The sequence below is a fragment of the Miscanthus floridulus genome, chromosome 1, assembly GCF_019320115.1.
Source record: "Miscanthus floridulus cultivar M001 chromosome 1, ASM1932011v1, whole genome shotgun sequence".
Classification (NCBI taxonomy): domain Eukaryota; kingdom Viridiplantae; phylum Streptophyta; class Magnoliopsida; order Poales; family Poaceae; genus Miscanthus; species Miscanthus floridulus.
Window position 1 is genome coordinate 178,625,296 of NC_089580.1, and position 17,384 is coordinate 178,642,679.

At 45.1% G+C, this 17,384-nt stretch overlaps 1 protein-coding gene and 1 pseudogene across 1 annotated transcript; one reads left to right on the plus strand and one right to left on the minus strand.

Moving 5' to 3' along the window:
• Positions 1–10,578: 10,578 nt before the first annotated feature.
• On the minus strand, positions 10,579–12,331 carry LOC136503683 (lecithin-cholesterol acyltransferase-like 1). Its single transcript, XM_066498680.1, has 2 exons — positions 11,869–12,331; positions 10,579–11,698 (listed from the first exon to the last, which is right to left on the minus strand). Exons 1-2 carry the CDS (start codon positions 12,225–12,227, stop codon positions 10,789–10,791), a joined length of 1,269 nt encoding a protein of 422 aa, XP_066354777.1. The 5' UTR covers positions 12,228–12,331; the 3' UTR covers positions 10,579–10,788.
• Positions 12,332–13,863: 1,532 nt separating this feature from the next.
• On the plus strand, positions 13,864–16,165 carry LOC136467618 (protein FAR1-RELATED SEQUENCE 5-like; annotated as a pseudogene).
• Positions 16,166–17,384: the final 1,219 nt, after the last annotated feature.

Genomic DNA, 17,384 nt, shown 5'->3' on the forward strand with positions numbered 1-17,384 from the left:
AATCTGGCTTGTCTAGAAGTAACAATTTTAAGTTTAATTAAACATTTTTAAAAAGTAATAATAATATTTGTATGAGTAGAGTAATTGCGACACCTGGTGATGCATCATGGCTCACGCCGGTAATCGACATGATCAGCGGGAGCACACTCAATTGCTACTAGTATAACTGAGTACGTTTGCCTTTTCTTCTTGTTTGTTTCAGAGTTTCAGGGAGAACCCCAGCTCATTAGCATTGCTGTCAGGACCAGAGTTCACGTTTAAACGTTGTACTCGCGACACGTTTGTGTTTTCAGCTTTTCTTCTCATGGACGGATAAAGCAATCATACTTTGGTGCCCCGTTCCGTTGTGCAACTCAGAGTTTGAGACGCGATGCTAAAAGCAACGCACTAGCGCAGAGTTGCAGGCACATACAGAGCGCAGGCAAACTTTGTACTGTCACTTCACGTCGCTGTTTGCGCTGCGCTGCGCTCCCACGTCGTTGTAGTCACCGTCAGGGTTTAGTACACACCACTACTGGTCAGTCAATTTTTTGGTGCGGCAGCGTGGGAGCTGCCAAAGGCAACGTGCGGTGCGCGTGATGAGCCAGTGACCAGAGCTCGGCGCCGGCGTCTATGGCGTCAAGCTCGGCACCAGCGTCTATGGCGCCGAACTGCCTACGAAATCAGCGCCACGTCAGTGTCGAGTCCAAGATCTCGGCGCCAGAGACGCTGGCGTCGAGACGTGTTAGCTCGGCGCCAGCATCGATGGCGCCGAGCTAAAGGTCTAGATTCTAAAAAAAAATCTTTCCGTCATGGATCTATTTATGAAAAACTTTAAAAGAAAGGCTAAAAAGTAAAAAATTCGGCCCGCCGGCACTCGGTCGCTTCGGTTTCTGGGACGGCCTGTCCGGTTCCTCGGTCTGCCTCTGCCCTCTGGCGTTGCCGCCTGCAACTGTATCTATCCCGCCCGTCTCTTCTCACCTTTTCCTTTTTCTTCAATGGCGTGAGGTGAATCATGAGATGAGACGGGAGGACGGAGGCGCTGGCCGCTGGGCGAGATAATAGTGACACCACGAGAGGTGGGTGAAGAAGGGATGAAGGGGATCGGCAGCCTGATTGGTTCCTTTGCCGTGCCGGTAGGAGACTCGTTGCGCTGGGATGGATCCCACGGTCCTGGGGCTACGCTACACGAAATCCCCAGCTCGGCTGGGGTGTGGACCACGGAAAAAGACTACAGACACGTCTACACCGCACGGTGGCGCGCATCAGCATCGGCATCGGCATCGGACCCAAGACTGATTGGCGTATTTAGCGAAACACCATACTACTCCGGCGTGATTAAAGACCCTCCTAGCCAACCGCCTCCGAAACGAGTACGAGACGGTGCGTAATCCTGACTTCCTCCAACTAATAAAGGGCTATAAATAGTCTGGGACATGAAATTCAAATTTTGGGAATCAATTTAGAACAAAAATATGGTGATAGAAATTACCAGTAATAACCCTAAACAATCAACTTAATTTAATGAGAATTTGATGTGTGTTCTAAATTGAGATGATTTGTTACTGAAACCAGAACTTCATTTTTTATGAGAATTCCTTCGTCAGAAAGATCCGGTTGGCTGCAAGTGCTGGAAGTGGAGGCAAACCAAACCCGAATACTTGGAGCCACACATGTAGCAGGGCCCATTTTGTCGCTCATCGGTTGGACCTGATGGCCTAGTGTAGTGCCATCAACTTCAATGTGTACTGAGACAGCACAATGGGCCCGGAATATGCCAATCCGAATGGCCCCACATGATGACCGCCTGAGCGAGAATGATGGCGCGTCGCTTTGCTGCCCCTGCCCTGCTCTAGGCATGTTGTCGTTGTGAACTCCCTCGGCTGTGGAAGCAGATACGTATGCGCCAGCCCTCAGAAAATAAGAAATTAAGAAGTACTCTAAAATAAGTGCAGGCATGAGAAAAGAGTTAATATTTTTTCGTTCTAGAAAATAGTTATTTAAATAACAGATGGAGTTGTTTCGAGTGCATTCAGAACGGCCATGTTCTTACCCTTGAACAATGTGTGTGCCCCAAACAAACTTCTCATGCCCATGTGCACTAACAATGGCCCGAGCAAGCCTAGCCCAAAAGACCCTGTTCAGCAGCCCATTTCTAGAAGTGTGCACATAAATTATGGCTGAACAGACAATGGACATGTTTGACAAGGCTCTTCCTCGGCAACGGCTCTGATTGTGGGGGGTCTGACCTTAGCAGCCTGTTCGGCCGTAAATGATCGTGGATTATTTACTGCTGGCTGGTTTGGTGTGAGAGAAAAATACTGTTCCCAGCTGAAAATTTACGATCGTTTACGAGCAAGCGAACAGGCTGTAGGTACCCACGGCGAAGGATATGGGCTGGACCGAAGATATGGGCCGCACCGTTAGGGACGGTCTAGCCCACGACATCAAGACTTGCGGCGCACGGTACTGCTCAACGTACACCGCAAAGATATGATTTATTAGGACTCTCATAGATATTGTAATCCTACCATATAACCGACTAGGATACTTTTATTATAACTCTACTCCTCCAGAGTATATAAGGAGGGACATGGGTCCCCTAGTCGACATGCGGATACAGATCCTAGGCTTCGCATAGGATTCTCTCATCCCGAGTGATGAGTCTAGTATAGTACAGGTTGTATATCCTAGGAGGAGTGGGAACATTTGAGAGAATCTAGCAACTTGACATCCAGGATTTAATCCATGATACTAGACTACTCTGATGTCATCAACATGATAGAACAACACCTTTGACTCCTTGAGGAGTTACTGTTCATTCGAACTTATAAGCTATAAAATAGTGCTTTTCTCTCTAACGAATTAGCTTTAGCCGACTTAACGGCAGCAAAAACCATCGACCAAATTTAACTCTTTGAAGAGCTACTTCTGGCCCGGTCGCCTGTCCGCGTTCTCAATCAAATAGTTAAATGCCTGCATGTTGTTCACCCATGTATCCCTGATGATGTCATCGACATCGCCGTACCTAATGCCGGTGTGGACACGGGGCATCCAAGCCATCATCAGCCATGCTCCCAGTTCCAGTAGAACTGTAGAAGTCTTTGCGAAAATCGCAAGCTCGAGTTCACTGAACAGCCGGGCCGGTTCTGACGTTCCGAAGTCGGTGAGGACAAGGCCCTAGGCGGTAGCGGACTAGCGGATAGTATGTTGTACTGAACACTTCGGGACTCGGTCATAGTTACACTGGGCCCAATTGAACTCAGCCCGAAGAGGAGAGCAAAATCTCTCTTTTTTACAAAACTAGTATAATACTAACGCCACGGTTTTACCTTAAAGATGCACATGAAACAACCTAACAATTAACTTTTTCCATAGTTCAACTTTTTTCACAATAGTATATTGCCGCACGCTATGGTGGCGTCTACAAAGAATAAATCATAAAACTAAATAAATCATAAAACAAAAAATAAATCAACTAATGAAAGAAACACGAATTCACAGTCTCATAGAGATTAGTCATTTCACACACAGAAAAAATAGACAAGCCCACACAACACTACTAAGACGGGTCTTAAAGTTCATAAACCATCAGTCTATATATTATTCTATAAACAATGGTTTATGGTCGGGACGGGACTTTCTCCGCGGCGCGCTGCCACTCCACTCTGCCAGGCGTCCTTCAAATAGAAACCCCTACCACCAGACACATTGGCCCCTGCAAAAATGTAAATAGACAAAAGGTTGTGAGAGACAAACTTGACAACCTGTTCCACAAATGTTCTTATTCACAGCAAGAACACAAACATAGAACACATGCACATCGAAATTAGTTGAAGCAGGGTGATTGTTAGAAGCATGTTGAATATATAAAATGCATCTCTAGATTGCAACAGTAACTATGGAGGACTACCCATGGTTTGTATCTGAAATGACTGCAAAGAAAATCTCCATATATGTTTCCCTAGGATTCTACCACCACTTAGGTAGGATCACTATTTTTATTACATGATACTATTGATGTTGTGTAATAGAAGACATGAATACTTTCTTGTTATTACAGAAAGATGGGTGACAAATAATTTACTGATTCATCCTAGGACTCCAGCAGACTAGTTTGAAGAAGTCCACAATCAAATAGTAGTAATATATACTTTACCTATTTCATATTTAAGGACACCATGTGTAGCTGTCTTTGTTTCATCTTATCGAAAAGCTCATACGGGCCCAAAAACATATAGATCCTTGCTGTGGACCTTTGAACATCATGAACCTATGTTCCCATCACATGTTTGAGAACAAGCGAGATTTTCATCAGTTGTACAGATGTCACTTACCAATTGAAAAAAAGCTTGTCCAACACCGGTTGAGATGGTTTGGACATGTTCAACGGAGACCTCCAGAGACACCGGTGCGTAGTGGAATCCTAAGCCAGGATAGTAACGTGAAGAGAGGCAGAGGAAGACCGAAGTTGACTTTGGTAGAGACAATAAAAGAAGACTTAGCCTTAGATAACCTACTATACTGTAGAAACACTACAGAAGCTAATTCAATATTTCATTACAGGCAAGACAACCTACTAATACGTGGTTAACATGAACAGACTTTATTTCCGTACCAATTTTAGTCAATTGGCTACCTAGAAATGGCTGCAGCAAAAGGAGGAAAGGTAGTCTAACGACAGACTGTGATGAAATTATTATTGCGGCATGCAGGTGCAGGGCATCATCCACATAGCCCTACCCCTACACAAACGGCCGCATCCCCTTCCCATTTTATTACCCTATCGAAACATATATATTATTATGTAGCAAGATAAAAGAGGGCAATTGGTCTAGAGCAGTATATGGTTGTACTGAAAGCAGAGAACAAAAGCTATAGTAATCTACTGCAAACAAGTCTTAATAGCCAAAAGAACTACGGTTGTTCCCAAATTCATGCCTAGCAAGGAGAAAAGCAACTACGATTGTTTATCTAGCATGATTTCTCATGTACCCAAATGAGGAGTGATGGATATGCCCAATTTGATAGATTGGAACCATGACACTTATTTTTTGATTAAGCATGTTGCACAATACGATAAACTAACACGCAAGAAATGACCTTGTAATTAAGTAGTGATGCAGCGCTGCTTGTTGAGAATCCTCCGATGGAAAGTGTTTCCCATCTGTGCACCTGCAGATTGTAGTGCAAAAGATTAATGGCTCACAAAATAAAACATGAAAATTAGAATAGGACATTCTTATTATGATGGTTCCATGAACTGACCTCCTATGTCCTCAGATGGTGACGATGCACTCATCGACAGAGACATAACTGCTGAGAAAGGTCCCCAAGACAAGGCAATAATTTATTTCAGCAGGTTAAGCACTATGAATTATACAGTTTGAAAAGAACTTACTTAGCAAGGTTGTGAAGTTTATCAGGTTCGTGAGACTGCACAGACTGAGATCGAAAAAGAATGGATTTAGTGAGGTTTCCAAAAAACCGTGATAATACTAACCTGGATTTCAAGTTCAGGCTAATACCACCCCTGGGCAGTACAGAATCAGGTAGTGCATCCCTCCTATTCCACTTCAGTTCTGCCGCTCCTATTCTCCTCAGATGGATGCGATGCTCTTCCTCTGTCTCAAAGCCATCTTCTCTGATGCCATGGCTCCCATCCCTCTGTAAATATGGGAAACCACAGAGGCATCAAATTTAAGTGGCAAAGCACAAAATTAAAGGAAACTGTAATGTAATTTTTTTCAGAATACATCACATGGCCTGAAACTCTGAAGCATTTGCTATTGGTCTGTCTCAAAGCTACCTCCTCTCATGCCATGGCTCCATCCCTCTCTAAATATGTGAAACCATAGAGGCATCAAGTTTAAGTGGTAAAGCGCAAAATAAAAGGAAACTGTAATGTAAAAGATATTCAGAATACATCATAAGGTCTGAAACTCTGAAGTAGCAACTGATCAAATGGACAAAATTGTTTAACCCATATGCCATTGCGGGTGGTAAGATCATAAAAATCAACTCATGTGGTGCTATAGTTTTTTTAGAATTTGCATACATGGCATATGATGAATGTCAGGCCACAGGCAGATTAAGCATCTGTGACTCAAGTGACTATATCATTATGGTGTGATGAATTTCACTGCTTGTCACATATGTTTTTAATCAAACTACAAATCCAACAAAATCAGTGGCTATTTAGAAGCGGTGAGCCAGCACAAACTCTTGATAACCAATAGGAGGTGCTGAAATCTCAAAATGGGCTTGTCTTTGACGGTATTTTTTCTGCATTTTTAGTCCCCAATTTATTGAACAAGCAAGAATGGAGTAATTGAGGAAAAATGAAGAGACACTTTCAGTCACAGCAGTTAGCTAGGTGGGTACCTTGTCTTCTTGTCACTTATACTCGAGGCATGACCAAATTGGGAAGGCAAAAATTTCGAAGAAAATCAACCTTAGCCTAGAATAGATCAAATTAAAACAGAGTATCAGACGCAGTCATCGCGAATTGGAACTAAAAATACATAATAAACAAGATGGCATATGAACTTGATAGGTCAAATATAGCACATACAACAAATCAGGAGGAAGCGTACGCCGTCGCCGCCACCAGCCGCACGCGCAGATGGAAGCCCTGGCGCCATCCCTACGAACCGTGTCGAAGACATGGGAACGACAGCTAGGGTTTCTTGGAGCACGGGAGGAGATGCAGACCGGCGAGAGGAAGCCACGTCATGAAGCACCCGCGGCAGAAGCCACCGGAGGGGCCTGCTCCCGTGGCGCCGTGGCCGGTGATGGGCGACGCCGCGCCATAGCCCAGGGTGCCCCGTCGCGCCCTGCCAACGCCTCACGTCATGAGCCAGCAGCGGTGGACCGACTAGCACGCCGCGACGCGAGGGGAAGAGGAGGAGGAGTAGGGCTCGATCTGAATCTAGATAGCAAACCCCAGCATAAATCTATTTTACTGAAATTGATTACAACAAACACAAATCAATCTTTGATGAGCAAAATTATTGCGGCGAAAACCTTGGGCATCAAACACAGGCTCGATCTGGACCTAGACAGCAAACCCCAACATAGATCTATCGAATCCAAAGCATCATCGTTTCCTCAAAAAAAAATCCAGAGCATCATGGTTTTACTACTACTACGGTACTACCACAAGAGCAACAAGCTAGCAACTACGCTACGCTAACGACAACACGCAAAGGCGAGGATGGACCTCGATTGATGCACGTAACGATGTACGATCAGCCGAAGAGGTTGAAGAGGCCAACGTCCTCCTCCTCCTCTTCCTTCTTCTTGGCCTTCTCCTCGGCTTCGGTAGCGGCGGCGGCAGGAGCGGCGACCATGACGGCGGCAGCGTGAGTCATCCTCGGTCAGGAGCGCGGGGACCGGGGTCAGGAGCATGAAGGCCCCCTCCTCAGTAGCCGCGGCGGCGTCCGTGCCTAGGCACGCCATTAGGTACGCGACCGTCGCGCCGCCCATGAATTGCGCGCGGGTTTTGTTTTTCTGGGAAAATGCATGGGCGGAAGTAGGAATCAAACTCGGGCGTGCCGGATGCGGGGAGGAGCGAGGGCACGGCGTCGGCGTGCGGGATGTGGATGCGTGAGAAGGCTAGCATCCCATATCGAAACATGGCCATCGAATTTAATTTAGATGTTTTATTAGCCTTTGATTTTAATGGAGATGAATTTCTTTGTGTATTTTTCTAGGTGTATAATGGTTGGAAGTTCTCAGCGGGGGGTGTTTTTTGGGAAGACCTAGTATAATTTTGATTGGTCTATTATAGTAGAGATACTCAAACGCAGGCACTCATATATGAGTTTTTTTATTACAAAATACACAGATACAGACACTCATATATGAGGCGGCAGATCGTGTTATCCACATGTACGTCATGTACCAATCAAACAAAACCACCATTAAATCTTGAAATAAATCTAAAAAAATATGAGCATCTGTGTCAAATTACGTACTTGAACCCAGATGAGCAGGGTTGACCACAAAAGAACCCAACTACCTGAGCTACGCTTAGTTTGTACTCCTGTTGTCCCTAAATAAGTGTCACTATTGGTGTGTGTGCCGCAAGTTTGACTCAATTTATAAAAAATGCGTGTAACATTTGTATCTCTAAATAAATTTATTAAAAAACTAGATTCAAAAATCTTTCCTAGGATACTAATTGTGTACCATAAATATTAATATTTTTTAATATATTTAGTCAAAGTTATTTTTCACGAAGCGAAAACAAGTATTTAAGGATGGAGGGAGTATCTCTTTTATTTTTGGGTTAATTGAAACCATACCATTACAACTTTCACGAATTGAAAAGACACTGTTACTATTCATCATATTGGAACGATGCCATTACTATTCATAGTTCATTTGAAATACACCACTTTATACACTCTGAACACCGTTGGGTCCACGCGCAAGCATCTGTATTTTCGTGTGGCCCAAAAGGCCCCTGCTGCTGCCCCCGTCTCCAGCACAACGACACGCGGGGTCGAACGTCATCTCCTTCCTCCGTCTCCTGCAGCTAACCTCCACAGGCCAACGGACGGGTTGCACGCGGGCCGCGGGCGGGCGAGCTCTACCCCGGCGTGCATACGGGCGAGCTCGGCCCAGCTGCAGCCACAGGACCTCCGCCCCGGTGCGCGGGCGAGTGAGCTCGGCCCCACCGCGGGCTAACAGGGTGGTCGGAGCTGAGGACGGCGGCGGATGTGGTGGCCGGGGGCAGGAAACTCCGCCTCGCGCGCCGCCCACACAGGTCCACGCGAGCTCCTGCCTCCCACCCTAAATCTCCCATTCCGGAGCGCCGCGGCCATGCCACGGTAGTAGGGCCACGCAGCTCGCTGCTGCTAGGCGAGGGCAGGGCAGCGGCGAATGCGTGGAGTCGCCATTTTCTGAGAAAGCTTAGGCCAGAAGATGAGGTGTTGAAGGAGGTGGCCGCGGTGGCATAGCGCCACCGGATCTCCTACAGCCATGACGCGAGAGGTGGCATCTAGGATATGAACGGAGCGGCGCATGTGCAGGAATGAGGTGCGTGGCTAGGTATCGCCTACGGTGGTGGTTGGAGACGACACCATGGGGGCTCGGCGGAGGCGGTTCGTTCTGTCCATGGAAAAAGACTAGACAGCAGGGCCAAGTGCCAACGAAGAAGACGAGGACATTTTGGTCATTACGAAAATACAATGATCCGTGAGTGGGTCCAACATCATCTAAGTCGTATAAAATGGCATGGTCCTGATACATGATGAATTCTAATGGCACTGCTCTAATATGACAAATATTAATAGTAGTTTTTCAATCCACAAAAGTTGTAATGGTACGGTTCCAATTAACCTTTTATTTTTCTAAACTATCATGGTATGATTTTTCTACTAACTTTAGAATCGAACGTCTTACCTATCGACTTTCAAAATAGTTTAAATTACCTTTTGCCCTGGTTATAATTGGTCGACGGTGGTTTCATCCTTTTTGTTAGAACCCCAATAAAGTATATGATAAAATTCTGAAACTAGAAAAATGTCCCTAAACTTCTACAAATTAGAGGATAATATTCTAGATATATAGATTGGTACACGACAAATAAAAAATTTATGTAGAACTCTTGAAAATATCTATAGAAACTTCCAAAAATAGATTTAGCTCTAGAAAAATACAAAAAATACATAAGAAAATCCAAACAATTCCTAAAATATTCCAATCAATGTCTAAGCATGTTTTCAAAAGTTTCCACAACAATAAAATCAGATGCAACCACTATTAATGCATTCATCATTGCATTCAAGCTAGTTGCATCTCATATTTTTGTTGGACAAGTTATGAAAATACATTAGACATCGATTATATCGTTTTAGGAATTTTTGAGATTATTATGTTGTTCTTATTTTCCTAGAGCTAAATCTGATTTGTTAAGGTTCTAAATATATTTTCATGTGCTCTAAATATATTTCATTTCATGTCCTAGTCTATCTCTAGGATTTCCTTAGATTTTTAAGGGCTTAGAGGCATTTTTCATCATTTAAAAAATATTATCATGTTTTTACACGTGGTTATTAAATATGAAAGTTGAAACCGCCTCCAAAAACACATCTAACCTAGAGGTAATTTAAATGGTCTTGAGAGTTGAGAGGTAAGAGCATCTCCTAGAGTCTTTCTAAATTTTACGATATAAATCATCATTTAGAGAGTAATTTGAGTAAAATCGTTTTCTATATCTTTGTATCCTCCAACAACTTTTCTATATCTTCTGTTCACTCTAGAGAGCCATCACCGCTCTTCATATTTGGCTAGCGAGAAATTCAGAATACATGATGTCTATATTTGGAGATCCAATTAAAAAGGCCGTTAGAGAATATTTTTCGCTAAAATTTATATTTCTATAAATTAGGAAGGCTATAGAAAGTCTTTTGGAATTGTTCTAAGTTATCTGGTTTTAGATTTGAGAGGAAAATCATACCACTATAGTTGAAGTTGGTAAAAGAGACTTTTTTCGCCTAATGACCAGCTCAGACCCTACAAACAAATCCTCTCCTGAAATTGAAATGTGTATGTGTGTGGAAATGATTTAGAAAACTGGTTGAAGGAAAATTTTGATTTGGACCAAATTAAGCTCCGGGCTAGGACATTTTTTTTTTCTTTTTGTAAGTCCGTCTCAACATAGACAAGCACAAGTACATGCAATGTAACGCATGTAAATCTTCACACGTGACTAACACAGTTCACACTAGTACTCCTATAATTTCATCTCAAATTCTCAATCCTCAGGCGCGACAAGTTTTAGGATCCGACCACCTATTTTCAGTAATCACTACATTTTTGCTCACACGATACAACGCCGATCTGTTCTATACTCTCTCCTGCCTCCGATATCTCAGCAATTATGCTCTTCACAGCGAAATCGGTACTGAAGAAACCTTCGTGATGGACACCGGGCAACCTAACGACCTTCAAGACCTGGCCTTCCACCTCCGACCATTTCTCGACGGCCGCCAGGCTTACCATGTTGATGTCCCCGTCGCCGTCGCCGTAAAGCACCTCGGCTTCCCCCTCGAGCCCATCGGTCCCGAACACGTACGTCTCGGGCGTCCTGACACCGAACCCGATGACGCTGGTCACCGGCACCATCGGCGCCGGCAGCGCCTCCCACATCGGCAGCACCCGCGTCAAGTACGGCCGCACTCCTTCAGCGAAGCCGATGGCCTCGAGGAACTCCGACATGTTGCGCGCCGAGTAGGTCGCGGTCCTGGTCACCGCCAGCGGCCGGTCCCCGAACACCAGCGGCGTGGGCAGGCGCCACAGCGCGCTCTGCTGGCTCCGCGCCAGCCGGAGCATCGTCGGCCGCGTGACGTTCGGGAGGCCGTAGTCCATGCCGGCGCTAAGGACGTACATCCCCGCGGCGAAGCCGCCGAGCGCGGGACCCAGGAGGACGACGCGCTTCACGTAGCGGCGGCGCCAGGCGAGCGGGCGGGAGAGGAGCAGCTGGTAGGTGAGCGCGCACCCGAAGCTGTGCGCGACCACGATGGCCGGGCGGCCCTGGTTGAGGCGGCTCGCCTGGATGAGGCGCCCGAGGTCGCGGAAGTAGCGGTCCCCCACCGCGGACGGGTGGCCGGGAGGCGCGACGGCGTAGCGGAAGTCGTACGGCGCGGCGTAGAGCGTCTCGCCGTCGCGGTAGCCCATGCCTTCCAGCTGCTGCACCAGCCTGTCCCACCTGGCAGTGGGATACAAAGCGACCGTGCATATGCGTCAGTCCTGTCACACGCATCGAGTGGGACCAGCACGGCAGCCCCAGGCTGCCGGTGCAAACGTGACAGTGTATGCTAGGACGGAAAGTAACGCGAGACAGGTGTGCGGTGGGTGGAACGTAGGGCTCAGGCTCACCCGATGAGGGCGCGCGCGGAGCCGAAGTACGGGGTCCTGGTAGCGACGCCGACGGCGTCGCGGTAGTCGTCGGCGCCGGCGTCGTAGACGAGGCTCATCTGGTCGGCGAAGCAGGGGACCTGGCTAGCATCGCGCATCGCCGTGTGGTTTGGCCAGAGCGGGAACCAGCCGTGGTCCGCGGCGCCGGCACAGGCAGGCGCCGGGGGCTCGTACGCCGCCGTCAGCATCGCCTCCAGCTGGTTGGAGCCGTACCCCGGCACGAGCACGACCGGGTGCAGGTCCCCGGCCCCGGCCAGGAGCGCCGCCACGACGAGGAGCGCAGGAGCGAGAACCATTGGTCTGACCCGTGGTGGTAGCATGTTCTTCTGAGATATTTTTTCGTCTGTCGTCTGGGCCACAGGCGACAATTATAGAGCTCGTCTCGATGTAGCACATGCCTATTTTCACCGTGGATCTTGTGTTTCTGAAAAATTGAGCAGGCAAATTAATTCCACCGATTCTGCTTCAGGAAAGCGATTCTGTTGAGCAACTGTGCCTTGCAAGCTCACCAGCAATGCAGCATCTGCCCTGTTGGGTCTTGTCTGCTCTTTGCCTCTTTCCCCATGAAATAGACGGTGTGAACGTTGAGTTTAAACAGGTAGGCCGCCATCCCTTGCTCTATTCCACATTTCTGGAAACACGGTGACAACAGGGAGGACGTCAGAGTGGACACTCGGATGCATTTCCTGTACTCCTGTGTCACTTGCTAATGTGTCAGCCTAAGACAGCGTCACGGATGATGGACGAACCCAAGTTGCGAGATCATAAGCGTTCACTGTTACTACTTTCTTGTAATGGATGGAATTTGGACAGGGAGCGCCGGCCTCCGGACGTCTGATGGATACTGATGCATCGGACGGTTCCGTGGACGCAAGCCTAGCACACAGCCCGTGTACTGAATGGTCCAGAAATCTCGCTTCCCTTTCTTCTTGTCGCATGCTGCTCCGGTCGGCCGTGTTTCTTCCCTGCCGCGCGCGCCGCTTGAGCGCGGCTTCTTCCATGCCGCACACGCCGCTTCTTCCGCGCCGCGTGCCGATCGACAATCGTTGCAACAATCGATCCCCAATGTCTCACCTACCGCAACAAATTGAGTTTCCCCTAGAGAATCATCCCTATGCACATCACCCACCCCCAATCGTTGCAAACGATTCGACGAATTTGTTCAAGCAAACTCATGGAGGAGGTGCTTCGAGCAGCAAATTACTAGTTCGCCGATTAGATGGAGATCTCACAGCTGCCAATTCCAAGAGCGTTCCCATATCTGTTCATGGCGTGGCTGAGGTAAGATCTACGATTTCTAGCTTCTTCCGACCTATGCTTGCAATAGTGGATAGTTCCTTGTTCTTATCTGTAGCAGACTGTATGCAAATTATTATTTGCAACAGAGTATTATAGAACGTAAAACATCGACTTATGTAGTTTGCAACAATGGGTGTAAAGCAGGATGACCTCGAATTTATGATGCATTTACTGTGTTTATTTGATCTAGTCCATGGTTGCTTGTCTTCATGTTTGTACCAAGGAAACATAGAATTATAGCACGTGAAACATCTACTTATGCAGTTTGCAACATGGGGTATATGCAGGATGTAAATAGTGCTAGCATGCAACAACAAACATTTGTTGGACTGCCACAAAATACCGTAAGCTCGAGCAATAATAATTGCAGTCACACAATTGTTCGTACATCACGTGGAATTGTTGCTGAAGTAAGATTTTTTTACTACATCAAGCATTGTTTCATTAGTTTCCTTTAAGGAGGTTGCATATGTGTGTCATGCTTAAAACTTTTGCAACATTGTTTTGCAGGACCAAGGTAAAATTGATATCAATCAGAGTGTCTCCAACAATGCCACTGATGTGCAAGGCTATATTGATGTGGATGTGTCATATGAAGAAGAAGTTTACCATGAATAAGATGTTGTGTGTTCACAGCCTGTTGTGCCATTTGTGGGGATGGAATTTGACAGTGTTGAAGAAGCGAGGAGAGTTTACAATGCTTATGCATTCAAAATGGGTTTCAGTATCCGGGTTGCATCATCAAAGAACGGTACTATTACTAAGGAGCTTATTAGGAAGGAATTTAAGTGCACACATGCCAGAAGGCCAGATAGTGAGCAGGATGACAACACTTTAACTAGCACGGTGACCAATAATGTATCAAAAGCTAAGGCCTCAAAGAGGAAAAGCTCGACCAAAGATGTAGCACAAGCTAAGGCCTCAAAGAAGAAGAGTTCTTCGGCTGTACTGACCACAACTTCAAAGAAGTGCAGCACTGTCAAGAAATACGACTGCAAGGCACATATGGTAGTTGGTCTTCGGGACGGTAAATGGAGAGTGGTTGTGATGAAAGCAGAACACACACATCCCTTGGTGAAGCAGATTGGAAGAAGGAAACAACTAAGGTCCCACCGGCGCATTTCGTTTGTAGATTATGAGCTTCTGAAGACACTCCACCATAGGAACATTAGCACCATGCAAATCATGGCTGTGCTTTCTAATTTTCATGGTGGGATTGGAAACTTGTCGTACAACAGCAAGGATGTTTCAAACTTGAGGAGTCACATGAGGAAGGGAGTTCATTTAAGAGATATGGAGGCAACATTGGAGTATTTCCAGAAGCAGCCGTCTGAGAGTCCAACCTTTTTTATGCGGTGAAGATTGATAGTGACAATCTTGTTAGGGGCCTGTTTTGGGTGGATGGAAGGACAAGGGAGATGTACAAGACTTTTAGGGATTATATCTTTTTTGACACAACCTTTTGTGTTAATAGGTACAACATGCCATTTGCACCGATAGTTGGTGTGAACAACCATATGCAGAGCATATTGCTTGGTTGTGCCTTGCTTCCGGACAAAATGATTGAATCATTTGTCTGGGTATTCTAAACTTTAAAAGAAGCAATGGGTGGGCTCAAACTAAGGAATATAATGACTGACCAAGATAAGGCCATGAAGGCTGCAATAGCGCTGGTGTTCCATGATGCTGTACATAGATGCTGTAAATTTTATGTAGTGAACAAGGCTTGTGAGAAACTTGGTTGGCTGATCAACTCTAGTGAAGAATTTGCTAATGAGTTCGATTCTTGCATTAATCATACTAAAACGCTAGAAGAATTTGAACTCATGTGGCATAGCTTGGAGGAGAAGTAAAACCTGCATAATAATGTGGCATTTCAGAACATGTCAGTTGCTAGGACAATGTGGGTGCCAGCATACTTCAGGAAATCATTCTGCCCTTTCACAAGCACTACAAAAAGGTTGGAAAGTATGAATTCACTCTTCAAGAAGCTAGTGCATCCACAAGATTCGGTGCTACAATTTGTAACACAATATGAGTACATCATGGACACAAGGATTGAGAAAGAGAATCTTGAAGGCTACAAGGTTGAGATTTCAAAACCACCGCTTTGGGGGAGATATGCATTTGAGAAGCAAGCTGCTCGCTTCTACACTAGGAGTGTTTTCTTCAGATTCCAGGAGTTGTTACGTGACTCAACATCATGCAAGAAGGGGCAGGTCACTATAGAGGGTGAAGGTGTTTCTATAGAGATATTGAAACAAGTGCGCAGATGTGGTCAACTAACATGGAAAACCTACAACGTTTCAGCCCAAGATAATGCAACAACATATTCATGCACCTGCAATATGTTTGAGCAAGATGGACTTTTATGTCCCCACATTCTGAAAGTATTCACCAGCTACGATGTAGAATAAATTCTAGAGAAATACTTGCTTAGAAGATGGTTAGAGGAAGCAACCATTAAGATCAGTGAAAACCTCTTGTCACCTAAAGCTTGTTTTGGTGTTCTGCAACCAACAAGCTCAGATATAATGCATTGTGTAGAAAAATAAGTGGGCTAGCAGCAGATGCTTGTTTTGCTCCTGACAAGTATAAAATTGCTTCACAAGGGACATACAATGTTTGGGAAGATGTTAATGCAGTCGAAAGTGCAGCAAGTATGGAAGTAGATGAATGATAGGAACAAAGGACGGTCAACATAACCATGGAGAACAACCCTCCCGCTAATGATCCACTAGGAAGGCCAAAGGATAAAGTGGAAAGGAAGAAGAGCATTGTGCAGCAAGTGAGGGAGAAAGCTATAAAGAAGAGTAAATCAAAGAAGAAGAAGGGAAGTAAGAAACCTCCCCCATGCTCCAATTGCCATGAAGACGGGCATAGCGTTCAAACATGCAAATACATGCAAACAGCACAAGAGATACTAAAAGCAATGAAAGAAACGGAGTTGAAGCTCTAGTTTGAGTTCTTGTTCATAATTAGGTCATAGCACTAGATCATTTTTAATTTAATTTATAGCATTTTACAATACAATTAATTGCTGCTCTTGCAAGTGGCGTTCTCAAATGTGATGTATCAAAGTTTGAGTGGATGTACCCTAAAGACTACCCATGGCAAAAGACAGCTGCATGTGGTGAAGTATGGCAAAAAGCACATTGATGTTCTGTTATGCCATTTTCTAAGACTCTAATCGACCATGTTGAATTGGTAGTAGCGGTCTGTTACAAGTACCTAAATTATATGTTGCAAGTAACTAAATCATATGTTACATTTGAAAAAATGTGGTCATGAAACAGCATAATTTCACTACTATTACATCTGAAATGCTCTAATGAAATGGCAGAGTCTCACTACTGTTACATCTGAAAATGTGGTCATGAAAACAACAAAAATTCACTACTGTTACATCTGAAATGCTCTGATGAAACAACCGAGTCTGACTACTGTTACATCTGAAAATCCTCTAATGAAACAACATAAATTCACTACTGTTACATCTGAAATGCTCTAATGAAATAACCAAGTCTCACTACTGTTACATCTAAAAAATGTGGCCATGCAACAACAAAGGTTGACTACTGTTACATCTAAAATGCTCTAATGAAACAACCGAGTCTCACTACTGTTACATATGAAATTGTGGCAATACAAAAGCAAAGGTTGACTACCAGATCGTGCAAATGGTCAATATTGTTGCAAAAGTGGCCAAACATTGACAAGCATGGACCAATAGAAAAAGAAATGTTGCAACACAAGCTAAAGAACTAACCAATATTTTTAGAAAGATGTTCACAGTACACAACATTGCAACACTAGCAGACTTTAGTTGCTACCAAAAGTAGATCAACATCATGCTAGGATGTTTCTAGGGTACGATGACCTAAGATTACAGGCATTCACATATTGCCACATAGCATAACAGGACTCCATATTTACAAGAATTCTGGTGTTTTAATGCACATTATTCTCCTGACACCTCCAAAGGTACATATCATCAACTTGATTAGGTCTTTTTGGCATCATACTTCTTCACAAAGTCATCTAGCTTAACCACATTTCATTCTGATAGAAGGAGTAGTGCAGCAGCATGATTCCTGTACTCTAGCACCGACCCCTAGGCAAAGAGATAATGAAAAAAAGAAAGAATAGCAAAACTGAGCAAGCATATTTAGAGAAAA